Source organism: Aedes aegypti, chromosome 2 (assembly GCF_002204515.2).
Source record: "Aedes aegypti strain LVP_AGWG chromosome 2, AaegL5.0 Primary Assembly, whole genome shotgun sequence".
In the NCBI taxonomy this organism is placed as follows: Eukaryota; Metazoa; Arthropoda; class Insecta; order Diptera; family Culicidae; genus Aedes; species Aedes aegypti.
In genome coordinates this window covers 93,378,397-93,393,044 of record NC_035108.1, presented here as the reverse complement: position 1 = coordinate 93,393,044, position 14,648 = coordinate 93,378,397, and the positions used below count along the sequence as shown (strand labels likewise).

Here is a 14,648-nt window from a genome sequence, read left to right as displayed (position 1 = left end):
TGGTTTCATCAAATGAGACAAGCCTCCTCATAGGTTTGAGCACAATTTACGCTAAAGTTATTGCTTATAATTTGCTACTTATGTCAAGACCGTGTTAACACAAGTTTCACTGGAACAGATCCTAGTTGAATCACAGGATTCAGTTTCAAAATCGTAACATTCCTACCATTGTCACGTTTCAAAAGTGCACACTTCCCCATTTGTTTCAAATTAGGCATGGAACGAGCTCATCAGTTGATATTCCATTGATCTCTTGATCCATCCATTTGACTGAGCAGCCACAAATAATTTTCACTTCGTTATAAGCAGAACGTGGAGTTGGCTTTATAGTGATTGGGAAGTAGATGAAGCGAGTTATTCGGTGGAAACCGGTAAACCATTGAATATGTGAATCGAGAATGAATTACAGCCTGGTCAGACTCAATGCACATGAAATATGAGTTCTATGAGAGCCTAGATAAAGCCTACGGAAAATGGGTAAGACTGCTGAAAAGGACGAGATCCCGATCGATCTTTTCCAGCACGGAGCATGTCTCGCATCCTTTTCAACAGCCTGAGTTCTTTGTAGGCGAATACCATGTTGGGGTTCGTGAGGGCTGCTGTTCACGTTGTGCATAATCTGAGATGAATTCCGGGAGACTCATCATATCTGTATTTTATTTCAAGATAGCGTACGATACAGTAGAAAGGAATGAGCTGTAGTAGATAATGTCTGAACATGGTTTTCTGGTGAAACTAATTTGGCTGACACGTGAAACACTATTTTTTTGGCAGACAAGTTTTAAGATTGCAAACGAGGTTTTAACTAGATAGAGGTTGACGAACGAAGGTCATGAATACGCTTGCTGAACGCAGTGGAAGAGGACATCGGAACCTTAAAGTGACACATCTCGGAATCCAAACATGGCAGGTACAATGGCCGGCTTGTGCCCCTACTCACGATTTCAAAGGCACTAATCTGTTGAAATAATGAACGTACAAGGTCAATCTTCTTATTTTAAGCTTTCTGCTAGTGCATAAAGCTAAAATAGGAATTGCACTGTAGTTTGATGCCTATTTCGGGAGATTTATGCCTTCACAGTTTTGGTACATTATTGAATTATGATTTCAAGCTGTTTCACCTTAAACGTTTCGGGCAACTGGTGAAGAGTCGCTCAAGATCAACAAAGATAGAGCACTACAATAAAATCGCTGCTGTAGCAAGGTACCGAGGATGTTGTGTCGTAAATTTATTGCAGTTGATTTAAATTTGGAGTGTCTTGAGTATGCAAAATATGGGGCCTTATAAATATGCTAATATGTTGTCAATAAAATGTTAATACAGTCGCCTCTCCACATTTCGATATCGAAGGGACCATCGAGATAGGGAGAGATCGAGACACAGAACATTTTTTTTTATAGAATACTAGATTGAAAATCACTCCGTTACCAGGAAAATCAAAAACAAACAGATATCATTTTGTCTTCGCAAATTCTTTCGAATCCCTAAAATTTGGTCAAAGATTACTAGCTTTGATAATGGGCATATTGACATACCGAGAGAAAATCGGGAACGAAAATCACATCGAGATAGGGAGATATCGAGATGAGGAGGATATTGAGATATGGAGAGTAAATATATATGCAGAACGAAGGAACCGAAGCAACCATCGACGTAGGGAGAGATATCGAGATGTAGAACATCGAGATGTGGAGAGTCGACTGTAACAGCTCTATTGAATTTTATCAAATTAAGATGATAGTGCTGCCTAGATATAAGAAATGAGTGCAATATTTTAAATGTTACTAATAAAGGTATTAAAAATATGATGGATTTTTTACGGAAAGGAAACAATCATCGAGCAATCAACCAAAAAACATGTGCCACAAGTGCTAACATTAGATGATTGATATTCACATATTGAGTCTATTCCTATGTACTTATATGGAACGAAAACAAAAAAAAACACACTACTACAGGACCTCGATTTCAGATGGTCTTAAAAATTGATAGTTGCATTCGCATGAATGCAACATCAACGTTTTTTTCTGTACATTGACCCTTAACGACGTTGTTTGTTCCTGATTTGAGTAGAACAGCATTGCAGAACGCAAGAAACGATATTTTGTACAGTATCTCACGTGTCAATCATTTCAAAAAGCTTTTTATGTTTGCTGCTCATTGAAATGATCGAAGCCGATAATTAGTTTTCGAATAGTTGAACAATTATATACACCAATTTACAGAAATCATACAATTTAGAAGTGGATACCAAAAGAACTTATTCTCCGATTTTGCTAATCGATATTTAAATCATCATTAGTTTTTCGGGGATCCACTTCTGGCGGATGCATTGCACACTCATTTACATTTTTGTACAAACTTATGAAAAACAAACACATTCTCCGTTATCTTATGTACAATAAAATATTCTAACGGTTTATTATCAATCTAACGTTTTCCGAATCACGCTTTACGAACACTTCCACAGCACGATAGCCAAATTACCGCCGAAGAACAGGTACAGGATGTTTTTGGTTTCGTAGGACACTTCGTAACCGAATCCTTCGCCGACGACCACGTGCCAAAAGGTGCCAAATTTTTTGTCCATCAATTCCTTGATTGCCTTGGCGGCGTGCTGATTCGAGGTTTGAACGGTGGTCACAAGGAAAGGATTTCCAGAAAAACGGACAAACAATTTTGTTAATTTTGATCGATTTAACAATGGCAGGAACTACAGTTACGGACAAAACAATAGGACCACTCATTTATGCAATATTTGTGTGTAGAACTGAACAAAAGCTGTGGTGGCAAGAAAAATAAAGAAGTTTATATTTGAGGTTCAAAAAAAATGCATGACAAATTAATAAAACCAGTACGGCAAAAGATAAGTTGTATAAAAATTAACAGAATTTGGATACCATATATTATTATTATAGAGTGCCCCACTATTGCTCTAACCGAAAAAAGTACATCCATTCTTTTGAACTCTGTGAAAGAGTACACTGAATTTATTCTCAAAAACAAAAATTCAAGGTTACTCCCAAATTATGTAAAACATTCGTCAGATTTTAAGTGTGATAATATAAATGTCACACAGTGAACATTCAACATATTGGCTACAATATTGCTGAACAGACTACTATCAAAATATTTACCCATTTTTAGTTAAAACAATTTTAAAAATGATTGTCTAAAACGAATTTTCGCCCCACCGGTGGGCAACTGTTCGAAACTAGTGTGGGGCAAAAGTTCGCTGGCCGAATAAAAAAATATCGATACTTTCATGACAGGCATACCTTATACCAGTCATAAACTTACACAAATACATACAAAATTTTCATCACAAAATTGGCTTGGCAGTTGACTACTATATTAGTCTCCAACAAAAACGATCTCAACGGTTGATAATCCAGCCTCGACTGAACACGAATATCATTTTGCACTCGAACAACGCGAACTGGACACGATTGATCTCGATTCCGTCGATCGCCCCACAGGAGCATGCAACGAAATCAAAAGACTGCACTGCATAATGGTCGAACAAAAAATTAAGTTTGGCCAAAACTAGTTTTGTCGCCTTAATCGATGAAAAATATAAACTTAACCTTCGGGCTGTCGCTCTGTTGTACTTTGTACAACAGTTGTGATTTATATGCTATCATTTTGCAACAAAGATATCTATCGACACCAAACCAAAATGTATTCTTCAAAAATCTTCTTAAGAACAATACTCGACAGTTTTAGGCACAGTATGGCCGTTTATAATACAGTAAAATCAACAAACGTACATGAAAGTCGCTTAATAATGAACGATTCGAGTAAACCACAGTTTTTAATCGATATACAGTGGGATTCCGTTTTTGGCAACAAAGTTGAAATTTTCAGTTGCTAAAAACGGAACCGTGCCAAAATCGGAACCCATATTTCAAATTTTAGTTTTCAACTATTGGTTTTGAAAACATCATTACAATGTTAATACATCATTTTTATGGAACCATATGGCGTTGAGCCTTCGAAAAGGTTCACTTCTAAGCATTTTTCCGAAGGGTTATACTATGCTATGAATCTATAGCCCCATAATGTTAAATCTGGCAAACGTTTTTCTGGTGGCATTTTTAAGCCTCAAGGTCTTCCATTATTTTTTAGAAGCTTTATGTATATTTTTTGTATAAGAAGGCCTTGTAAAACCTATAATCGCATAAGTGACTTTTATAAAACTGTGAAAGGAAACGAAAAAAAAAGTGTTTTCTTTAAAAGTTGTATTTACGAATCAAAAGCGCTGAGTATTGCAAAACGGCATGAACTTTTTTTTCTAATTAAATGAACATTTAAAATAAGTTTAACTTTTGGACTTTAGCATAAAATTTGAAAAAATCGGTAAGTTTAGAATTGCTCCTTCAATTTATGTTTCTGATAAAGTAAAGATAATGAATGGTTGACTGCATCAAAAGGGCAAACATAAACATGAGATGAAGCGTAAATGTGACTTGTAATATTGGAGAATTTAATTTTTACTTGAAATAATTTTTAATTAATCTTGATATATTTTACAGCTACCTTATGAAATCAACTGAAATTGACAGGATCCAGTTATGAACCTCAAGAACCTTATAGGAATTTTCAGGTTCTCTTAAGAGATCTACAGAAAAAAAAAACGCTTGTGCTCTGAAGCATCTTGCCAATCATCCGTAGGATTTCGCATAGAGTTCTCAGGATCTTTCTATGGATTTTGCTAGAAGTTAACATCTTGGAATTCCGCTGCGATGTTGCTGAAAATTCTCAAGTCTCCAATGAAAAAAATTAAAAGTTTATTATTTTTAGGCTACCTCTAGCACACCTCAAATTCCTCTGGGAACCTTTTCAAAATCCCCAAGCTTTTGCCGGAAATATAAAAAATACTTCTAGAAATTCACATTATCCCGCTAAAAATTTACAGGACGCCCTAGAGTTTATTAGGAATACCCAGATTTTGGACATAATCCTCCATAACCAATTATACACTCTAAGGATCCCTCAAGAAGCCCTCAATGTCCACTTGGAATCTGTAGATATCCTCATGAATTCGTTAAAATTTCTAAAAAATCCCACAAGAACCAAGAATCCCTTAAGGATTCTCCAGGGTACAGTTAGGAAACTCATAGACTCAGCTCGTAAGGAACATTTTGATGATGTTGAGACTCGTATACTTGATTAGCAATCTTGTACAGAATTCTGGATCGTCATTTAACAAATCTAACGCCTTACAGAGTCTATAGAAAAGAGGGAACGTAGCTTTAAATAGTTGACGCAGAAAGATCAATATACACACCAATACCACAGACAAAAAGTTAAAACACTCGTATTTATCGCGTGCTTCAATGATATTATTGAGAATAAATTGTAGTTAGGACTGTATCCGCATTTGTCATGTTATTTAATGAAATTTATTAAAAGTTATGATATACGACATTTTGCTGTAAATGTTTATATCTATTATTGCAGTGTGTACATGCGCAATGTATGTAAATCCATGTAAATAAAGACAGTGAGCCAACAAGATGAGACAAAATTTATGATTGTAACTCTGTGTGAGTCATTTTGTTGCTCTTATGTCGGTGCTGGTGCTTTGTTCAAACAAGCTGTTCCAATTCTAAATAACAGTGTTTTTTATTGTGTCACCTCAGCAGACTCAAGTGGGCTGGTTACTCAATATGAATGCCTAAGAAAAGAGATTGGTCTTTAGTTGAGATACTGGTGGAGATTATTGGCCTCATGAAACGATGCCAATGTATGACCAATGACCATTCTGAAGTAAATAAGCGCGTACGCGAGTCCTAGTAGTTGGTGAGATTTGGGGAAATATCGACGAAAATGGAGCTCTGGAATGTAATCGGTGTGGATTTGACATACTATTCAAATGACTAAAGCAACAAACACGATAATATTTACAAAAATTTACACATTTTAATGGTATTGAAAAATGTTGCCAAAAACGGATCCATTTTGTTGCCAAAATCGGGGGGTGCCAAAATCGGAGCATGCCAAAAACGGAGCATGCCAAAAACGGAATCCCACTGTAGTTGTATTTGTTAAACTAGACATTTTGAACAGATCTCACTAAATTCACGAAGTTTTTAACAGTTATAACAGAATTCAAAAACATGCACTGAAGTTAAAGTTCTGATTCATGTGCAGTCGGCGCTCACTGGTACAATTTTATTTTAAATCAGCAAATACTTTGTCTGCATTAGTATAAGTGAAATTTACTTTCGCTATAGAAATGTCGGCACACATATTACTCACGATCAGTTTTGTTTAAATTTTGTTCATACATCATAGAAGAATTTTTATAATACGAAAACGATTTTTATTAGCTATGTCGCGTGTCGCGAGATTTCGAAAGGAACAAGGACATTACATGGTAGCAACAAAAATAAAAGTTGCGTGACAAACAAATGACAAAGATTTTGGACATAATCCTCCATAACCAATTATACACTCTAAGGATCCCTCAAGAAGCCCTCAATGTCCACTTGGAATCTGTAGATATCCTCATGAATTCGTTAAAATTTCTAAAAAATCCCACAAGAACCAAGAATCCCTTAAGGATTCTCCAGGGTACAGTTAGGAAACTCATAGACTCAGCTCGTAAGGAACATTTTGATGATGTTGAGACTCGTATACTTGATTAGCAATCTTGTACAGAATTCTGGATCGTCATTTAACAAATCTAACGCCTTACAGAGTCTATAGAAAAGAGGGAACGTAGCTTTAAATAGTTGACGCAGAAAGATCAATATACACACCAATACCACAGACAAAAAGTTAAAACACTCGTATTTATCGCGTGCTTCAATGATATTATTGAGAATAAATTGTAGTTAGGACTGTATCCGCATTTGTCATGTTATTTAATGAAATTTATTAAAAGTTATGATATACGACATTTTGCTGTAAATGTTTATATCTATTATTGCAGTGTGTACATGCGCAATGTATGTAAATCCATGTAAATAAAGACAGTGAGCCAACAAGATGAGACAAAATTTATGATTGTAACTCTGTGTGAGTCATTTTGTTGCTCTTATGTCGGTGCTGGTGCTTTGTTCAAACAAGCTGTTCCAATTCTAAATAACAGTGTTTTTTATTGTGTCACCTCAGCAGACTCAAGTGGGCTGGTTACTCAATATGAATGCCTAAGAAAAGAGATTGGTCTTTAGTTGAGATACTGGTGGAGATTATTGGCCTCATGAAACGATGCCAATGTATGACCAATGACCATTCTGAAGTAAATAAGCGCGTACGCGAGTCCTAGTAGTTGGTGAGATTTGGGGAAATATCGACGAAAATGGAGCTCTGGAATGTAATCGGTGTGGATTTGACATACTATTCAAATGACTAAAGCAACAAACACGATAATATTTACAAAAATTTACACATTTTAATGGTATTGAAAAATGTTGCCAAAAACGGATCCATTTTGTTGCCAAAATCGGGGGGTGCCAAAATCGGAGCATGCCAAAAACGGAGCATGCCAAAAACGGAATCCCACTGTATCTCAAAATCCAGGTGGTATAGAAACTTGGGGTGTTTAGTAAAGTTGTCCTGGAGGTGAAGCGATATCTGATAGTACCTCATTTAATACGGGATTTGACCTCTAGGTGGCACTAGTGAGCTTGGAAGTTATACTTTTGTTTTGCAGATATTTCAGGATCCTGACCATTTAGAAGGATGGCGTCTTCGGCAAAGTTATTTAGTAAGTTAAGGACTATCATTGCTCGAGCTAGTTGATTCAAAATTTTGCCAGTAGGCAGCGCTAGTGAGCATGAAACTTTTGTTTGCAAATATCTCAGGAGCCTGACCACTTAGAAACATTGTGTTTTCGGCAAAGTAGTTCAGTAGCTCAAGGGCTATCATTATTTGAGCCAAGATATGGGACATTTTGACACCAAGCGGCGCTAATGAGCATGAAATTTTTGTTTTGTGGATACTGCAGGATCTTGACTTTTTAGACAGGCACCTTTGGCAAAGTTGTTTAGAAGCTCAGAGACTATCATTATTATACAAAATCTTGAACTTTAAGGATTAAACAAAGAAAGAATTTAAGCTACTGAACAACTCTGCCGAAAACGCCATCTTTTTAAGTGATCAGGCTCATGAGATATTTGCGAAACAAATGTTTTATGCTTACTAGCGCCGCCTAGTGGCAAAGTTTTGAATCAATTAGCTCAAATAATGATAGTGCTTGAGTTACCGAACAACTTTGTCGAAGACGCTATCTTTCCAAGTGGTCAGGATTATGAGATCTGTGAAACACATGTTTCATGCTCACTAACGCCGCCTAGTGACAAAATCCCGAATTCCTTGGCTAAAACAATGATAGCCCTTGAGCTGCTGAACAATTTTGCCGAAGACGCCATCTTTCTAAGTGGTCCGAATCCTGGGATATTCGCAAAACCAAGGGTGTTGTACAAAGTACAACGCGCGACTACTCGCGTTACAAAAATTTGCGCGACGACCGAAAGGTTAATATGTTATTTGACGTTTTTATTGTTTCAGAAGGGGTTTTCACATATTACGTAACTTTTTCAAAAAAAGTTTTTATTTATTAAAAACGTTATCCTGTGCAATTTTTGTTTGTATTTGACCGAGTATCATCGAAATGTGTATGAACAGTTGTCAAATTTATTTTAAATAAGCTTTGTATGAAAAATATCATCAAAATATATATAAAATATTGAATTATTCAAATAGCTCTGAATTGTAAATCAGCAAATTACTGCAAAAAAATATACTTTTTGGTAAGATCTAAGGATGCTTTTTGATGTGCAATATTTGAAATAGCGGCGACTTGACGCGACAAGAGTTGTTGTTCATGCTTAAAATCATGAATATTACTAAAGTGTAAAATTGAATGCATAGTATTAAAACTCCAACCAAATATTTTTTCATCCTCATGCTCGATAAAAGTGTTGAACCATAAGCTTTCAGATACGATTTTAGCATCCTTTTTTCCCGATATTGTCAGCCTAAAAATTTCATTTATTTTAATCAGAGTAAACACGTCTATACTGGCAATATTGGATGCATAAAGACAATTATGATCTTCGCTACGTCTATACAATCATCTAAACAGCAAAATTTTGAAATTTTAAATAATTGGCCAAGAAACTCATCAATGCTACCTTGGATTACGGTCCAGGTCGGACTCGATTATCCGGAGTATCGATTTTTTTTCACTCCGGATAATCAAATCCTCCGGATAATCGAATCACTAAGAAAAAAATTGAAACCTTCGATAGAAGAACATAAATATTATCTTTTTTTGTTGTTTTATTTATATGATGCGGTGGCGTAGCCAGAAATTATTTCTAGGAACAGTAGGGGTCTTTACAAGAAAACTTTTTTTTTACCAGCATACACAAAAATCACTTTTTCAAACCCCCCTGTTCTTAAATACCATAAAACGGGGTAACTTTGATAGTTTTTTCGGAGAAAACTTCAATATTTATGCATTCTGTATCAAAGAATTATATTTTATATTTTTAAAACAAGTACTGACATCCTAGCTATCGATTGCACTTGATAGATTGCCAAAAGATTTATTCTGAATGGATATATATTTTTTTTCATATAATCGAAAGTCGGTTTTCTGTTTTGGGGTAACTTTGATAATGGAGTATAAATCGAACAAGATTGAATGAATCACGGAACATTTATAGGGCGTTGCATACCTCTAGGCGTTTAACGCTATATGGAAATTTCTGACTTAGATTACAAAAATGGTCCCAGTTAGTAAAAATGGTTTTCGCTAAGAGATTTGAGACCGAATTCATATTCTACTATAACTAGGCTGTCATGGGTAAGTGACGAACTCATTATGACTTTATCAAATAGTGGTCGTAGAACAGATTGTTTGTAAGCGTTGCAAAAATGCTAAAATGTTGTGAATTTTTATTATATGCATAAAAATCCTCAAATGCACTTGAGTTCAACGAAAATAGCTTTGACATGAAGTGTCATACTATTACTCTTTACTTTTGCATTCGTTTTCTTTAACTGATAGACAGAAACTTCGATATTTCGTTTACTATGTTGGGGGTCTCGCACTATCAAAGTTACCCGCATTATCAAAGTTACCCCGTTTTACGGTACGTTCAAAACTGCAAAAACATTCATGTTGAATATTGCAATACCAAATTATCTCAGATGTATGCATAAAAATTGAAAAACAAGAACATCAAAAATAAAATTCCGGAAAATCGAGTCTAAAATTCCGGATAATCGAATCCCGGATAATCGAGTCCCCGGATAATCAAGTCCGACCTGTACAAAGAAAATGGAAGTAACAACAATGTTTATTTTAATAAAATCATAAAACTAAGTCCTTAAGTTAAAATAAGGCTTAAAACCTGTCAAAATTTGTTTCCCGATTTTAGCTCTTTACCGATTTTGTCAACCCTAAATGCAGCATAGGGCTGACAAAATCGGGACATTACTGTAGTGTGCAACTTTGGGGAAATTTTGCATTCCTAAATTATGAATTTTGTATTTCACTTTATTGTAATATTTTTCAAATTTTTGACTTCAGGCAGTTTGCCGTAATAAAAGTCATAGAAATTTGAATTTTAGTTCAATTTCAATTAAGGATCATAATAATATGAGGTATATTTTAAAATGATAAAAGAAACATAAAAATCTCAAAAAAGTTTTTGGTAGCTTTGGCCGCTCCTTTATATGGAGCCCGACCATTGTGGAATGATGAGATCCTTCCTTCGTACTCCTCGCAGAATAAAAAACAAATTTATAAAAAAAAAACTCCCAAGAGCGTGCGAAAAACAAACAGTAATATAACTTAGCTTTTGTTGTAGGTATGTACTACTCTTTTTATATTGTCACTCATTTTATTAACCTTAAATATGTATACTTGTTTTTTTTTCGTTACTCAGCTTTTATTTAATTCTAGAAATACGTGGAACGATAAGAAGATATAATAAATTAACTGTATTAAATTAGTTTTACCAAATTAGGATGATAGTGTTGTCTAATAACACAGAACACCTAGATATAAGAAATGAGTTTAATGTTTAGAATGGTATTAATAAAGAAATTGAAAAAAAAATAAATGAACTGTAACAAAAACATGATTGTTACATAGAAAACCGAGATTTTTAGAGCACTACTTTTTAACCTTAAGTGGTTCTATTGTTTTGTTCGTAACTGTAGATGGCTAATGTATGATAGAAGGGGAATTGAAAGTTTGAAAATGTGGAAAAGAGGGTTCATTACCTCATAGTTTTGTGCGTATTTCTCACACGCTGTAATGCTCAGTTCTATCGCCTCGGCCCGGACATCGTCATTCATGTCGGAAAACTGGTCCAGGATATTTTGCAATTAAGATATGAAGCGTGCAATTTACAATTCGATAAATTTGTGATGCAAACAGGGAACATTTTCCTGATCTCTTCAAAGGATAGTCTTACCTTCACTAGTGGATAAATATGCACAATTTTCTTATCAGCTTCACCCTCCGCTTTCGGTTGATCATCCATCGTGACGTGTTGACCGTTGCCCTAGAATCTACAACAATTCAAAAGCACTTTTCTGTCATCAGCTTTCTTTCGATTCTACAACCGCCAAATGTGTACCTGAGATGAATCCACGGAACCAAAAATCACGATACCTAAATCAAAACTCAAGCCAAGAAGTGCCCCGTCGAAATCCAGCCAACTCGATTGAAATCTTTTCCCCAACTGTTTATCGTATCGCTATGGTGATTCATCATCGAAGTCACCCTCCTTCGAAATTTATTTATTATGAATTCCGAGTCGCTTTCCGCACGTTTTCCCAATCGGTGGATGAAACATTTTTCCACACTACCCCTGCTCTGTCTGACGGCGGCGGATATGCGGTTGGCATGGTAGCGCCCGTCGTGTCGCCGCCGGCTGCTTGGCGCTCATGCGTATTGCGTAGACGGTGCAGCACATGTGTTTCATTCATAGTCGTTCTTCAGGTTGCCGGTTCATGGCAAGTATGCACTTTACAGATTACAAAAAAACGTCCCATTTGGATTTCCAACGTTACACTTTTATTCAACGTAAAACTTGCCTTTTAATATATAGTTTACAGTCTATAACCGTATAGCAATCAGTAACCAAATGTAGCATAGCATAGCATAGACTGACTGTACATGTCAATGGTTGCTACTCCGTGATTGATCGGAACTGGTAAGAATTGCACTACGATCCAAATGAATAAGGGATGGGAGTTTCCGTTTACTCTCGAAGTGCAATTTTAGCAGATCTAATATTATTGATCAATAACGGCGCCGGCCAAGTCCTTACAGTCAGTTGGGATGGGGAAGGAATGTTAGGGTGTAATAATTGTTGCTTCTAGAGACCGAGAATACCTCTGCATCTCCACAATCACCACGGGAAGGGTGTTTATTAGTGAGGGAGGAAAAGATCTGGGAGTCACCTCTGGTCGATGATGCTATCCATGGACAAGGGGGAAATATACGACTTATATTTAAAGCTAGGGTTGTATTTTTGTCTCGAGAAGTTTTTGGTAGAAGCTTTAAAAAATACGTCAACATCTATAATGTCGAACAATTCAAAAGATGTTTTTATTAATGACGAAAACTGAAAATTACATGTACAGTTGTGTTCAGAACAACAGCAGTGAAAGCCGACTCGTTAGCGTTAGCGTATTTACGGTATACTTCGTAGATTGGATACTTGCAACATTATAATAGCAGTGAAAGCCGACTATCACACAAAACGCTCAACCCCGGCACGCCGCAACTCCGCTCCCATACTAGCAACCGGCATGAAACCCCGGCAGTAAACCATAAACATACTCAATTTTATTATCACAAGACTTGAAAACCTTCACACCACCGGCTGAAAAGTCAAACACCAGGTGAAATCGCTCAAAATAATAGTAGTTTTAATAATTTCAATATCTGCTGTATTTTGAGTTTTTCAATTGTTCTTTATTCATCGTTTCAACCATTTCCACCCAAGCTATAAATGTATAAACAAGCCAATTTTTTATAAAATTCATGCTGAACAAAAATTTACAAAACAAAAACTACTTATATTTTGAGCGAATTCACCTGGTGCCTAACCCCTCAACCGGTAGCACGAAATCCCCCAAATCCTGCGATAACAAAACCGAGTACATCCGTAGTTCACCATCAAAATCTCACGCCGACTGCCCATAAGGAAACAAAGCTACAGCACGCCAAAGTTGAGCATTCCGTATGAAAACCAGCCCCCACCACTATTATTCTGAACACAACTGTATATATTTTAAATTATATGAAACAGGAATAATGCCGACACTTGTAGTGACGAACCATACATAGTTTGTTTGAAAATTACATATGAGTATTACTGTGCATTTTGTCTCGATATGGTAGAAGTTTTAAAAAATACGTCAACATTCACAATGTCGAACAATTCAAAAGATAATTTTTAATGTCAAAAAGTGACAAATATATGTATATTGAAATTGTATAAGAAAAAAGCATAATGCCGACACTTATAGTGACGAACCATACAAAGTTTGTTTTAAAATTACTTAAAAGTTACGCTTTCAAGAAAATATTTGTTATCACAAGCATGAAACGAACTCACCAGTTGGTAATCCATCCTCGACTGAACACAAAACTGATACTGACAGCAGAACTTCTTTGCGTCCCGAAAACAAACTGTCTTGCTTGTGCCTTCCAAATACCTACTTAGCAAGATGCTCCAAAACAGAAAAAAAATCTTTGGAGACGAAAACACGCGCGAAACCGTGAGCCAAATCTATCGGACCCGTATAGCAATCAGTAACCAAATGTAGGCAACTAACCCTTCCATTACCAACCCCCCAAACGAGAGTTGAAAAAAAACACGTTTTTGGATGTAACATTTTGGATTTTATATATTTTTAAATCAAACTTTGACACAAGAAGCGGATCCTTCTAGTTTGATGATTTTGTCTGAATTTTAGGATTGGCCACCTGATTCCGGAGTTATTCCGCAATCAAAATGGGGTTTTCAAATTCGCCAAATTAAAAAAAATATTTGCAATGTGAAATCATCTGAATTTTTATCATTACTAGCTGTATAACGATGGAGACGGAAGTCTAGAAGTCCATCATGGTCACCCATTTGGCCTCTTTGGAACCGGTATCCGGCTTTCCGACGAATTGGTTCAAGAATCGATTATTATAAATTAGCGTAAACTTCGTGATTTTGAAAGACATTACCTTCTATGGATGAGCTGCAGCGCTTATTGGGCCTATTTGGCCGATATCCGAGTTTTTCGAGGAACCGGCTCCGGAGTCAATCTTCGAAGGTGGCTAGATCCTACCATGCGACACATCAAACTCCATGATTTTTTAATGATTTCAATCTATGACTGAGCTGCACAGTGTAGAACCCATTTGACCACTTTGTAACCGGTATCCGAGTTTCCGAGGACCCAATTCCGAGGTCAATTATTGAAAATCAGTAAACATTGTTTTCTATGAGTAAGTTGCAACGCTTGGGATCTAGTTGGCCGCTTTGGAATCGATATCCAAGTTTTCGTGATATTGGTTCCGGGGTCACTCTTCGATGGTGACTACTTTTTCAATTGCAAATGAACACTATTTCAATAATTACAAGTTTCACCAAATCATAATATTCAGAAC

At 36.1% G+C, this 14,648-nt stretch overlaps 1 protein-coding gene across 1 annotated transcript; it reads right to left on the bottom strand.

The window, feature by feature from the left end:
* Positions 1–2,219: 2,219 nt before the first annotated feature.
* On the bottom strand, positions 2,220–11,779 carry LOC5572691 (dynein light chain 4, axonemal). Its single transcript, XM_001660459.2, has 4 exons — positions 11,611–11,779; positions 11,446–11,542; positions 11,252–11,335; positions 2,220–2,618 (listed from the first exon to the last, which is right to left on the bottom strand). Exons 2-4 carry the CDS (start codon positions 11,512–11,514, stop codon positions 2,454–2,456), a joined length of 318 nt encoding a protein of 105 aa, XP_001660509.1. The 5' UTR covers positions 11,515–11,542; positions 11,611–11,779; the 3' UTR covers positions 2,220–2,453.
* Positions 11,780–14,648: the final 2,869 nt, after the last annotated feature.

What these genes read in the sequence shown, in the direction of transcription:
- LOC5572691 (XM_001660459.2), bottom strand. Translation starts at nt 11,514, where the DNA reads ATGGATGATCAACCGAAAGCGGAGGGTGAAGCTGATAAGAAAATTGTG. An exon ending in ATATTTATCCACTAGTGAAG is followed by an intron (nt 11,336 to 11,445) that starts GTAAGACTATCC and finishes ATCCTGGACCAG; the next exon opens with TTTTCCGACATGAATGACGA. An exon ending in AATACGCACAAAACTATGAG is followed by an intron (nt 2,619 to 11,251) that starts GTAATGAACCCT and finishes ACCTCGAATCAG; the next exon opens with CACGCCGCCAAGGCAATCAA.